Source organism: Aulostomus chinensis, chromosome 9, assembly GCF_037954235.1.
Source record: "Aulostomus chinensis isolate RoL2024-O1b breed Wild chromosome 9, RoL_Achi_v1.0, whole genome shotgun sequence".
Taxonomy (NCBI): Eukaryota; Metazoa; Chordata; class Actinopteri; order Syngnathiformes; family Aulostomidae; genus Aulostomus; species Aulostomus chinensis.
In genome coordinates this window covers 5,569,235-5,582,388 of record NC_141328.1, presented here as the reverse complement: position 1 = coordinate 5,582,388, position 13,154 = coordinate 5,569,235, and the positions used below count along the sequence as shown (strand labels likewise).

At 42.2% G+C, this 13,154-nt stretch overlaps 1 protein-coding gene and 2 long non-coding RNA genes across 5 annotated transcripts; 2 read left to right on the top strand and 1 right to left on the bottom strand.

Annotated features, from left to right (window-relative positions):
- Positions 1 to 336: 336 nt before the first annotated feature.
- On the top strand, positions 337 to 1,030 carry LOC147255529 (uncharacterized). The gene is made up of 3 exons (XR_015117777.1): positions 337 to 369; positions 716 to 817; positions 931 to 1,030. It is a non-coding gene; the product is annotated as an uncharacterized LOC147255529 (long non-coding RNA).
- A 2,236-nt stretch (positions 1,031 to 3,266) lies between these two features.
- On the bottom strand, positions 3,267 to 5,839 carry LOC147255528 (uncharacterized). Its single transcript, XR_015117713.1, has 3 exons — positions 5,757 to 5,839; positions 3,536 to 3,638; positions 3,267 to 3,425 (listed from the first exon to the last, which is right to left on the bottom strand). It is a non-coding gene; the product is annotated as an uncharacterized LOC147255528 (long non-coding RNA).
- On the top strand, positions 5,298 to 12,563 carry ormdl2 (ORMDL sphingolipid biosynthesis regulator 2). 3 transcript variants are annotated; one of them, XM_086212560.1, is made up of 4 exons: positions 5,298 to 5,463; positions 7,588 to 7,761; positions 10,293 to 10,444; positions 11,954 to 12,563. In XM_086212560.1, exons 1-4 carry the CDS (start codon positions 5,383 to 5,385, stop codon positions 12,087 to 12,089), a joined length of 543 nt encoding a protein of 180 aa, XP_086068686.1. In that variant the 5' UTR covers positions 5,298 to 5,382; the 3' UTR covers positions 12,090 to 12,563. The 3 variants fall into 3 exon arrangements, with proteins under 3 accessions (XP_086068686.1, XP_086068687.1, XP_086068688.1); XM_086212561.1 differs by having other exon boundaries at positions 5,463 to 5,560; XM_086212562.1 differs by lacking the exon at positions 5,298 to 5,463 and adding an exon at positions 5,619 to 5,746.
- Positions 12,564 to 13,154: the final 591 nt, after the last annotated feature.

Sequence of the window (13,154 nt, the reverse complement as noted above, 5' to 3'; positions counted from 1 at the left end):
TTTTATGACACAAATGACATCAAGGCATAATTTGGGAGGCTTTCCTGTGTATTGACTCTCTTCATCACGAACTCACCTGAGGGATACCCATGTAGGAAAACCCTGCATGACTCACGTTCCACTATAAAGATCAGCACGCATCATCCACCCAACACAAGAAGGACGAGGCCTCTACAGAAGACGCTGGACTCACTCACTCACACTCTCGCTCACTCTCCTCTCCGAAACGTCATCATGCCGTCCGACACTTTTGCTGTCTTTTTCATGCTGCTGGCCGCTGCGTCCTGCTTTCCTGTGCAAGATCCATGCGCTGATGTACGGGAGAGCTCCATTGAGCTCAACCACATTGCCAAAAACGCATCAGTGGAGGTAAGATTTTTAATACATATCATTTTAGTTTTATGGTTCAAGAAATATTTATGCAAAATACAACTCAAAAGTAGCGCTTCCTAAAGTGTACCATCAGCAAATATATATATATATATATATATATATATATATATATATATATATACACACATATACACACACACACACACACACACATATATATATATATATATATATATATATATATATATATATATATATATATATATATACACACAGAGCGAGAGAGAGAGACATCTGGCACATTCAATTATTTCAGCTAACTATGTGTTTAAGTGACAGATTTACTGCTGTGTCCTAATTTTTGTACTAAAATGTTCTGCAGGCACGAAATAATTCCAAAAATGTGGCAAATTTCTCAAGTCCCCTTGAGTGGATCGAGGCCAAAGATATGTGCGACCCCGAGAACCTAAAAAAAAACCCTTTGGTAGGTAGCAAAACATATGTATATATGCCAATTGAGGCTGTGTGGCTTTGATCACTGTAAGAGGATAGTCCCAATCAGTTAATGACCTTTTCTTTTGCCCTCTCCCTCCACAGCAATGTATTCAGAAGATATCCAGTGTCCTGAAAAGCTATGAAGTTGCTCTGGGTATTGTGGAACCATTTGAAGTCTGTTCACTGCATGTCAGAAGAGTGAAGTTGCCACTGACGAATCTGCAAGAAAATGTGGACAGTTGTCTGAAGTCAAAGGGAGGAAATCACAAAAATGTGAGCCCAGAACTCTATTTTCCTTAACAAAATGAGGCAAAAGCACAAGCCATGTCAACAAACAATCAGAAAAAATTAAGATGCATGCTTTATCAGCGATTTCAGTGTCTGATTATTTTCAAGGTGGGGCGTTACAACTTTTCTTTTTAATCTTTCAGATTCCTCAGGTGGCTCACATCAGCAGAAAGGAGGCGGACAACATGGAGCCCTGGAACAAGACTTTGATGTGCCACTATGTCCTGGACAGGCTCTTCTCCTTCTCCATCCTCACAGCTCGCGTCTTTGCCGTGGGGGATCCAGCTTATCACGCAGATGCTCACTCCAAAAATGTGTGCAGCAAATGATGTTTGATAACTTGCTTCATTATGATCACATTGATCTAAGTATGTAGAACGGGCCAGAGTGGTTGATCTTGTTTTGACAACAGTGTTTCTACTCTTTTTTTCTCCCATACATGAATGGAACAAGTATATTCTATGATATATTTACACTCTATTTATTGCAGTTTTATTTATTGATATTTATTGAAATCACCCTCTTTTTATCTGTGTATGCAAACAAAAAAAGTTCAAAATAAAAATATGACTGTCATCTTCATGCGTGTTGGGTGTGTAAGTGATGCCGTCTACTTCATGGCAGGTGCTCCTCTCCCAGAAAACATTCCCTGCAATCTTCTTTTATTGAATGAATGAATTTACTAAACAGTACATAAAAAAATATGCTGAGATAAGGGGGAAGTTGTGTTTTCCTGAAACATTTCTTCTGCTCCCCGGACATCCACAACTTCCTGCATACTTCCTACCTGTCAGTGTGTCTATTGTTTTGGATGCGCTCATACTTCAATGATGCAATCTTAACTTCGTTGTTATTCAAAGCAAACAAAGAGAGAGGTTGAATAGTTTAAAAAAGGAAAGTTTAAAGGGGAAGAGGAAGTAGCAGTGAGCACAATGTGAAGGCACAGGATTGCTCAACAAATTTGATTGTTGTCCAAGTGACAATGCCCACAATTCATTTAATAATTTAGTTCAGCATTTAGTTTCATTGTGACAGGAGTCTAGTCTGTCAGCAAAAACTCCGAAGTTTACTGAGTACGTCTTCTGCGTCAATGCCCTTCTACTGGCACTCCCAGGAGTAGAGGAAATTACAATGCAACTTTTTCAAAACAAAGAAGGTAATATCACAAAGGGTTACAAAATAATATCAGACTAAATAGTCATGCTAAGAGTACAGAATTAAGCCAAGGTCCCTTTTCTGCTCTCAAAATCTGCAGCTTATACCATTTTATATGTACTGATGTATTCCTTCGTTAGAATGTTGAGGAAACACACTGCACAGACGTACATCTAACCTTAGTTGTGCACATTTTGTTCCACAGGATCTGAACATTTTTTTAAGTTCCATGTAAAATCCAACACAATAGATATTATCACTCTAAATACCTGAATAATTTCATACACCTCCATGTAATAATTCCTCATAAATTTTCCATCCATCCATCCATCCATTTTCTTCTGTTTATTCCTGTTAAGGGTCACGGGGGGGGGGGTGGAGCCTATCCCAGCTGCTACAGGCGAGAGGCGGGGCTCACCCTGGACAGGTCACCAGTCCATCACAGGGCCAACACATAGAGACAGACAACCATTCACACACACAGTCACACCTACGGTCAATTTAGAGTATCAATCAGCCTCGTCCCCTCTTGATGTCTTTGGACCGTGGGAGGAAGCTGGAGTACCAGAGAGAACCCACACAGGAACAGGGAGAACATGGAGACTCCACACAGAAAGATCCCGTGTCTGAGCCAGGACTGAAACCCCGAACCCCGAACCTTCTAGCTGTGAGGCAACAGTGCTAAACACTGCACCACCGTGCAGCCTTCCTCATAAATTTTATTTATTTTAATTTTTTTAAATTTATTTAACCTTTCTTTAACCAGGAAAAGGTCCAACGGAGTTACAATAACTCTACCCCAGGGAGTCCTGGCCAAGACGGGCGGCAAAAGAAAATTTCAGAATACACCAAAGACAAGACAACACACTACACACAAAACACCACAAACCACACACCACACACATTAGAATGCTAGACATTGCACTTAATATCAAGCTAAGGTACAATCTAATACACACAAACAGCGAAGAAGGGCATCAAGTTAAAAAGTTCAGTCAGGTTTGGTTTTAAATGATCTTTAAAATTATTAAGAGGCGGGGGCGATTCCAGATTTAAGGTAGCGATAAGCGATAGAAGTTTCTCAGTACAACCGCAGTCTGATCTGTCACCACTGCTGCTCCACTGGGGTCAGGGGCATTGCTGAGGGCACCTCACTGGGGATAATGAGGAAGAAGCAAGTGCTGCTTATTTACTTTTCCAGGATGTCAAGCACATGTATGACCAATGGGGTATATGTGTTTTGAACATGACATCACTTCCTTACCTAACTTTTTAGGAACTCCTCATTCTGCTGGGAAACCATCCGCTCAGCTGTGGGTCATTCATCATTCGTCCCCCTCAGGGATTGTCTCCCACCTGTACTTTACCTGTAACAGGAAACCCATCAAAAAAATCTATGAAGTTATACAACTGCTTCCTGCAAATGTCGCCACCCCAGTCACAGTGATTTTGGCATAAAGTCCAGTTCAGGACTGTGAAGTGACTAAACAGGTCTGGGGACTTTTGTATTTTCACACCAGTAAAACCAGTTAAGTTGTTAATTTCCCTAAAGTAACCAAAGCAAACAGCATGCTACGGAGCGTGCCTTAATTACAATTATTTTTTCAACAGGTTCAAAACAGTTATGTAAAGGTAGTCAAACGAACAACAAAAGAAAGGAATGCATTTATTTGAACATAATTTCTTTTTTGACTTAAAGACATGTAATATGACCTAACAAAAACAAATTTTTAAAACTTTCATCCACTTTCTTGAGTGTTAAGACAATGGTTGGCTTTAAAATGCAGTAGAGACACTATTTGCATATTCAATTTGGATCTCTGCTGCAAAAATGAGCTTTTGTTCTTCATCCACCTTCCTCTCTCTTTATAAGGCGTCAGTAGCCTTTATCTGCTAGTGTGGCGTAATCAGCAGCACACTTGAACACACTTAATGGACCACAAAATATGGACTGCTGATCATGACCCCCCCCCCCCCACACACACACACACACCTTACTCCTCCCCCCACCCAACCCCCCACTAATAAGGCAGAAACGGTCTGTAATTTTGTATATAAGTGGTATAAATTCTCTCACAAACTTGCAAACAACCACCAACTGGTTTGGGATTCCTCAGAGCAGCTGCCCACTTTTCCCACTGATATTACTGCACTGGGTAGACATGGAAATGGTGAAACTAAGGTAAAACTGTTCTTGAGATACCGGAGATATTTTATTTGCTGTAAACATCCAACATTCTCTTTCCCTCTCTAAAGATCCCCTCCACACTTAAGGTATACAAAAATACTAAAATGTCTGACCAATTTTGTCTCAGAAAAAAACGAGTGCCAAATTAAAACCCATAAAATTCCACAAATTCCTCTCTCTTTCTCTCTCTCTCTGTCTAAAAAACATCAGCTACTGTGAATCAGGGATGCTGGAAATCAGTGTATCATAGGTATAAGCAATATCGGTTCAATGAGAAAAATTCAGTGCTCACCACTGAACTACGCCCAACCCTCAAACTTATGCGGGAAGTTTAAGTCAGATTATTTATCACCAGATGCATTAGAATTAGTAATAGTCATAAGTAATAAGAAGTGACAGGCTCTTCAAGAATTGATGCATTGTTCAATAAACTGTGACTTCATATTTTTGTCCATTTAAGGTCCACCTGAGTATCAAATAACTGGTGCAAACTGACTGAAAACTGAAATAAAGCTTTAAAAAATCTAAACATGACCCATTATATTTTTTTAGTCCTACATATTCCAAATATTTAAGTGGGCTCTTTGGGATACCAGGACATAGAGCTGCACAGAGCTGAACTTGTCAGGTCGGGACCATTTACTGAATAAAGTCTGGACCTGGTAGTGAATAAGGTCAGGACTTGGTAGTGTGTAAGGTCTGGACCTGGTAGTGAATAAGGTCAGGACTTGGTAGTGTGTAAGGTCTGGACCTGGTAGTGAATAAGGTCAGGACTTGGTAGTGTGTAAGGTCTTGACCTGGTAGTGAATAAGGTCAGGACTTGGTAGTCTGTAAGGTCTGGACCTGGTAGTGAATAAGGTCAGGACTTGGTAGTCTGTAAGGTCTGGACTGAGCAGGCAGGCAGGAGTTTTGACAGATGTCAGATGCTGCAAACGAAGCATCCTAAGAAGGCGGGGTTAACGAAAAACAAGGAATTTCCTGGTGAGCAACGACCACACGAGAAGGTAAAGTTTGCACCGTTGAAATGTCAAGTATTAACCTCTGAAAATCTACAAGTGGCGGGTTTGATTTCCCCCAGCGACCAGAAGCAATTTACCCCCGGTAGTTATAACCTGCCAGCTGCAACCGCTAAAGAGGACCGTAACTTTCAGCTAGTTAGCATGTTAACCTGTAGATGGCAAACGTTAGCTAGCTAGCTTATTAAAGTATCTTGTCTCCCAACGTTGTGAGGGTAGAAGGTTTTTTTTTTTGGAAGATTTTCTACTGATACAGACGTGTCTTGTTACCGTAAGCTCACATTTAACCGTTTTACACCGCTTTATTTGGTGTTGTGAATGTTTTCGTGCCTGAATGTTGCGGCTAGATGTTGCCGAGTCCTGTGAGTGGAAGGCGCTTGTCAAGTCACACAGCAGACTACAGACGGGCGGAGTCGTTCTCCCGGATTAGTTTTAAAGAGCATTGTACCTAATTTTCATTATCTGTGTTCCTTTTTAAATCAACCATGTATTTTTGAAATACCAGTCACAATCAAGAGTACAAAGAGCTCAAGTTTTTTGCCTTCACAGCAGCTTGTTTTACCTCATAAACCTAGAAGTGAAGTCTTCGAATATCTGGATATTATGAGAATTTCACTATAAATGTCAGGAGCACATTGTTCCTGTCCTTTGTGTGAGACTATATTAGGAGCTCAAATGTGTATGAACAGATTTCATTTCCATTTCCATATGTAAATAGCTGTTCCAGAGCCCCGAAATTAGGTCCCAGAAGTAGCAGTTCCTGAATGGAGCCCCAAATTTTCATTTCCCCAGCTACACCGACCAGCTATGGGGATGTAATCCCTCCCTTGGTCCTGGCCCAGCCCCACAGCCCCTCTCATCTGGATGTGCCCAGAAAACCTCAAAGGAGAAGTGCATCCTAAAATGATGCCCGAACCAACTCAGTCGGCTACTTTTGACGCAAAAGAGCATCGGCTCTACTCCATGTCCCTCACGGATGACTGAACTTCTCCCCTTATCCCTAAGGGAGACGCCACTCTCCTGAGGACATCAGCTTTGGTCATTTGTAATAGTGATCGTCTTCCTTGGGTCATGACCCATATTTCAGGACCATAAGTTCGCTCTCCTCTGATTCAAGTCATTGCTTAAACGTTTTGTCGAATTGACCTTCAAGCTCATAAAAACAACACACTCAAGCATGAAGTACAGCAGCATTGTGATCATTTTAGTGACTGTTAATGCTGTAATATCACGTATGTAATGTGATAGTAGCAGTTAATGAAACATGTTCAATATTTAGACCTATCCTCCTCATGTACAGTTGGACATGACAACCAGAAACTAGAGGGAGCATCATCCCGGTGTTTCAAGACTAAAGACTTCAAACCAAAGCTAATTCGAACTTCAAAATTTTTGCAAACTGTGCTTCAAAATTTAACTGCTTCTTCCGTGACCCGTTGCGGGGTCAGCCTAGTAGTTTTGACACAATCCTGCCTTGAAAGAAAGGGGTACTGATCACGTAATGTCCTTGGTGGAGAAAATATGTAGGTTTAATTATGTATCTGTTGATAACCACACATCCATCCATTGTCTTATTCCTACATTAAGGGTCGTGGGGGGGTGGAGCCTATCCCAGTGTCAACGGGCGAGAGGCGGGGTTCACCCTGGACAGGTCGCCAGACCATGGCAGGGCCAACACATAGAGACAGACAACCATTCACACTCACAGTCACACTTACAGTCAATTTAGAGTGTCAATCAGCCTCGTCCCCTCTTGATGTCTTTGGACTGTGGGAGGAAGCTGGAGTACCAGAGAGAACCCACGCAGGTACAAAGCTAATAAATTGCTAAATTTAGCAGGGACTCGAACCCGGAACCTTCTTGCTGTGAGGCGACAGTGCTAGCCACTGCACCACCGTGCCGCCCATGATAACCACCATTTTGATTAATTTTACGATATTCCAGATGGCTAAAATCGGTGAAAAGCACATTTTTTCCTTTCAGGTATAAGATGGATCTTGCTTGCTTGCATTGTGTTGAGGCTTGATACCAAGAGTCAGGGGGGTCTAAAAGTTCCTCTTTTACCAACATATTTTTTTTTTAGCTTTGTCCATTTTTTTCCCTCTTTTCAAGATGAATGTGGGCGTAGCTCACAGCGAGGTCAACCCCAACACGCGGGTGATGAATAGTCGAGGGATATGGCTTACCTACCTGCTGCTGACTGTCGTGCTGCACATCATCCTGCTCAGCATTCCCTTTTTCACCGTTCCGCTCGTCTGGACCCTCACCAACGTCATCCACAACCTGGTAAGTTGCACCGTATGAGGACACGTCTAATGACAAACAGTCAGGTACAAGTGACCAGGAGATGCTTACCTTAACGTCATGATTTATTTGGGATTATGTCCTGAACTAATTCACACACACACACACTTCTTGAAATTAATCATGTATTTAAAATGCATGCGTTTACCATTGACTTTTTCCCAAAATGTGGAACTAATCTTTTAAGATCGGATATTTTTTTTATGCATCTGTTAGATGGGTTAAGCTTCTATTTAAATCTCTACATGCATCCAGAAGTGATGATTCTGCCTTATTGTTTAAATTAAAACCAGCTAGTTAGTTTGAGATTCCTGAAAATGTGCTGGATCATCATACGTATATCCATACTTTCAGTTATTGTGATATCAAAACCATGCGATTGAAGATTTATTCATTTACTGTGTTTTATCATTTCTATTTGTGTATGCAAATACAGAATAAACTACAATTTGCGTAGGTCATCTTCTTCACATTTTTACATTTTGCCACTTCAGTATAAAAACCAATAGAAGTTGAAGTAAAGTCAGTTTTGTTTGTATTCGCCAACTCACAACAAAAGTTGTCTCATGACACTTCACAAGTAGAGCAGGTCTAGCACCAAACTCCTTCAATGAATTTTCACCCAACAATTCTCAATGGGATATGGTGGTCAATGGTATCAAAATCTGCACTGAGATCTGATAAGACCAGCACAGAGACCAGTCCCTCACCTGATGCCAGTGGGAGGTCACTGGTAACGTTGACCAGTCCTGTTTCTGTGCTATGATGAACCCTTAAACCCAACTGGAAATCCTCCAATAAACTGTTGCTTCAGAGAAAGTTTAGTGACTGCTTTCTCCAGGACAGACATGGGTCTGTAGTTTTAGTCTGTAGGTATTAAGGTTACTTTTAGCCAGCAGGTCTAAATTTGACTTGACGTCGCCCGCTTTGGCCCCAGGAATAAACATTTGACTGTAGTTGCCAGTGTCTTTACATTCCTCAGAATGCAACTTTTAGTTAGCAGAGCTGTTTTTTTCAGTGGGTGTTTCGCTGAGTGGGGAAGAACTATCAGAAATGTGAACCGGTGGTTGGACACCCAGCTCAGCTAGGAGTTAATATCGGCAGTCTGCACCAGCTGACCGGGCCCGCCGGCTAGCTCTAGCGGCTAATTGTTTGGATCCATCAGTGCGGAGCAGGCACAGGTCCAATTCAACCTCACCAAGCCTCGCCTCCAGCGTTACAAACAAACTACATGTAACACACTCATCAGCATCACTGAAGGAGGCAGAGGAGTAACTGAACATGTGGCACACTGAGCAGGAGAGAGGAGAGCGAAAAGTCATCGCTAGCTTACGAGTGAAGACTTTAAAAGGCAGAAAGACGTTATCACTCGTTTTATCTCTCCCGTCGGTGCACTGCTGTACTCTCTTTGTCCAGGTGATATCGCAAGCATTGCACAGAAGTGAGAGAAAGATCTTGACACAGAGTATTTTGACAGTGACTGGAAGGAGGCCACTGAAGTATTTAAATCCACCTTTACATGTAGACGAATGAGAGAGACAGTATAAAATATTACACTGTCTACACCTAACCCCTTACAGATTAAATCAGGACCATCAGGTTTCACCTCTGTGTAACAAGTGTCATAGCGGGGTTGGAACATATCATCACCTCTGGCAGTGTAAATTGATAAAAAGGCTTTGGGGTACAATCTCGCAGGAACTGAGTGGCGTCTTTCAAGTGAAGATGAGGAGGGACCCTGGTCGATTCATTCTCTGACTTAAACCCGTTCGTAGTTCAAACTATGCAACAAATTGCTAGTAGTGGCCGGAAAATATATTTTGATTAACTGGATCAATGACAAACCACCTACTGTCCTCTTCTGGTACAGGGAAAAATTCCGGGTTCTCCCCCATGAAAGTCTTAGTGCAGTTGTGAAGGGTAAGGAGAGGTCCTTTAATGAAATGCGGGCTCCTCTGCTGAACCATCTACCTGACGAATGGACTCAGTGAGGGATGAGGGGCCAGTCTTCCTTACTGGCAGTCAAATGGAATATTTGCCAGTTAAGGATAGATGGATGGCAATATTTCATTTTATTTGTATTTTATCTATCTCTGTTACTGTCATGATGGCAAAATGTAAAAAACAAAAATTCTGTTGAAAACCAATAAAAATTGCACCCCCCCCCCCCCAAAAAAAAACAAGGCAGAAAAACTGTCACAACAAGACAGATGGTCTTTTGAGCTTTGGCCAAAAATAATGCAGTTAACTGTGCAGTTTTAACAGGTAGATTAATCTGTGCAATTATGAATCAGCAGGGATGATCAAACTTCAGCTAGCGCAACAAAGCCACACAGTAACAGGAAGTGAGGTCACACACTTACCGCAACGCCAGTGAATTGAAACCCCCAAAAAAGAGTTTAATCAACACTCATCTCCCCATGATGGCAACAGGCCTGCAGTCTCATTATGTGGTGATCTGTCTTTGTGACTGACCATATTTGTGTCTCTGCCGTGTGGTTTGTCCTCTGCAGGTGATGTACCTGTTTCTGCACACAGTGAAAGGGACTCCCTTCGAGACCCCAGACCAGGGCAAAGCTCGTCTGCTCACACACTGGGAACAGATGGACTACGGTGTCCAGTTCACAGCTTCACGCAAATTCCTTACCATCTCACCAATTGTTCTGTAAGGATGGTTAAACTGTCTCTTTTTTTGGATGATGGCTGGATCAGCTCACAGTTAAATGTAACGGAACCGTAGTGGGTCTAGACTGGCCTTCGTTTCACAAGAGGGGATCCTCATGAAATTAAAACACGGTTGAGGGCCACACACCTTTAAGAGACTATGATCCTCCCACAAAGTCCCAGCTCAGCCCATTTTCAAGTGAACCCTGGTTTTCTTCTGATGCGATGTAATCAGACTTTATTTGGGACCTGATATTGGAAGCGAACCAACACAAAGGGCGCTGGGGGCTGTAAACAAACACTTTAGCAAGTAAGAGAGAGAGAGTTAGAGGCCGACCATTGGACCAAATAAAAAAATGTAAGTTGCAACACATCCATTGATTCCTACCAGGCATGAAAGCCTGCGTTTGTCACATCCTGGATCAGGATATCTAAATTTTGGTGACCAATTCAATTTTAAGGGCTTATGCTAATTTTGCTTCAATTGAAACATTTTTTTCAATTCTTCCAATCTTTACTCAACCACGACTATAGATTTTGCAGGCAACTGCCTGGCGGACACGCAGGGCCTACGTGATAGCCTACGTGATAGCGAGTGTGCTGGTAATAACTCCTGCAGCCCCACTGCACTCAGTATTCATCGTCATCAACTGAATGTGCGGCCACACTGACCACCTCATCGCACAATGCATCGCTGTGTTTTTCGAAGGCAGGTTTCCTGTGTGTTTGTTTTTTCAGAGCACATGACAACTTGGTCCTCCAGGCATTTAAAACGACAGAGAAGCTCAATGAAATATGCATAGAATGAATACAATCTCTTCAAGTGATTTAAGCCCCCACAAGCAGTGCAAAAGCAGCTGTGTCTGTCTCTGTGTGCGTTTGAGTCATAGCTGAGCAAGAGGTGGAGGTCATTGATGAGCTGTGTACCAGAGAAGGAGGTAGTGTTTAGATATCAACCTTTACCCAATTTTAATTACAAAGCAGTCATAGGACAACTACAGACATCGCAGCAGGAACCAAACCTGACATGTCACGTAGTGCTGTGTACGCTGACATTGCCCATCACGAACATCTCCTGAGTGCTCCAGGCATGTACATTTTGCTGCTTAATTCCAGCGTTTTGCTTTCCAAACAAGTGCATAATTGTGCAATTTTCTTGAATATGTTGTGAGCTTAAAGTTGTTGATGTTTTCTGTGAAAAGAGAGTAAACATTAAATCGGCTGAATGGCAGCGGCTGTTTTGCATCCTCAAAGATGCTGCCGTTGGCTTGTGAGCGAGTTCATGGTTCCACCTACAAAGAGTCAGCTGATGAGGTGGTCCTTCAGTTTGCCCCAGGCCACGTTTGATCCCTCAATGTGTTAAAACTATGTGGCCCATGCGTCCAGACCACCTCTGAATCAGAGTTGTCTACTTGTAATCAAATCACTCTCTCATTAATTCAGTTCCAGTTGAAGTCCTGATCCTAATATGTTGTTAGATAAACATGATTTTTCTCTCATATTTCTGCAGGTATATTCTCGCCAGTTTCTACACAAAATATGATGCCACGCATTTCCTAATCAACACGAGTTCCCTCCTGAGTGTCCTCCTCCCAAAGTTGCCCCAGTTTCATGGAGTACGAGTATTTGGGATCAACAAATACTGAAAGAACTGACTGAACACTGGATTTTAACCACCAACACTGGACTCTGAGTGTTCCGTTTTCTGCTGAATTGTTGTAGGTTTAGAATTTGAGGGAAGGAGAACGAGTTTATCTGTGACAATTGTGCAGAATAATATATTAAATTTGCAGGTTGGGCTGTATATGTGCTCCTGATTCACAAGTCTTTTTTTAAATAAAGTGTTTTTGTCCAAATCCAAACACTTCGATGCACTGTTCAGCCTGTCCTGCTCTGAGATGTGAAGTTAACTCATTATTTTAAAATTTGCTGTAGGTTTTCTCTCATAAACCAGTGCAGCTGCAAGTCTGTTTCTACTTTTGGCCATAAATGTGATTGAAAACTTTCATTCATTTTGGCTCTAAAGTTTGTTTTTTCTTTCTTGCTTTTCTTTAGATTTGTTATGGAAGATTTACACACCTGCAATAAACTCTGCAGTCTTTGTTTTGCTATGATACACATCATGATTTATGTGATTTGCATCCAGGTGTCCTTTTCCACCTAAAAAACGAGCAGAGCAAACTGGAGTGTACATCGTCATGCTATCTTTACTCAGCATAACCAGAAAAAAACAAAATCCAGAATCAGGTGAGAAAAGTGGGACAGTTTATTAAGATGTGGGAAACTTAAGACACTGAATTCCCAGTGTTGTTTTGGTTATTTTTACTTGCAAAACACTCAGCATTGAGTGGCTTGGTGGCGCAGGGGTTAGCAGTGTCGCAAGAAGTCACAGCAAGAAGGTTCCGGGTTTGAGCCCTGGCTCGGGTACAGGATCTTTCAGTGTGGAGTCTCCATGTTCTCCCTGTTCCTGTGTGGGTTCTCTCTGGTACTCCAGCTTCCTCCCACAGTCCAAAGACATCAAGAGGGGACGAGGCTGATTGATACTCTAAATTGACCGTAGGTGTGACTGTGAGTGTGAATGGTTGTCTGTCTATGTGTTGGTCCTGTGATGGACTGGTGACCTGCCCAGGGTGAACCCTGCCTCTCACCTGTAGCTGCTGGTATAGGCTCCACCCCCCCCCCCCCCCCCCATGACCCTTAACAGGGTAAGT

What these genes read in the sequence shown, in the direction of transcription:
- ormdl2 (XM_086212560.1), top strand. Translation starts at nt 5,383, where the DNA reads ATGCTGCAAACGAAGCATCCTAAGAAGGCGGGGTTAACGAAAAACAAG. An exon ending in CCAACGTCATCCACAACCTG is followed by an intron (nt 7,762 to 10,292) that starts GTAAGTTGCACC and finishes TGTCCTCTGCAG; the next exon opens with GTGATGTACCTGTTTCTGCA. An exon ending in ACCATCTCACCAATTGTTCT is followed by an intron (nt 10,445 to 11,953) that starts GTAAGGATGGTT and finishes ATATTTCTGCAG; the next exon opens with GTATATTCTCGCCAGTTTCT.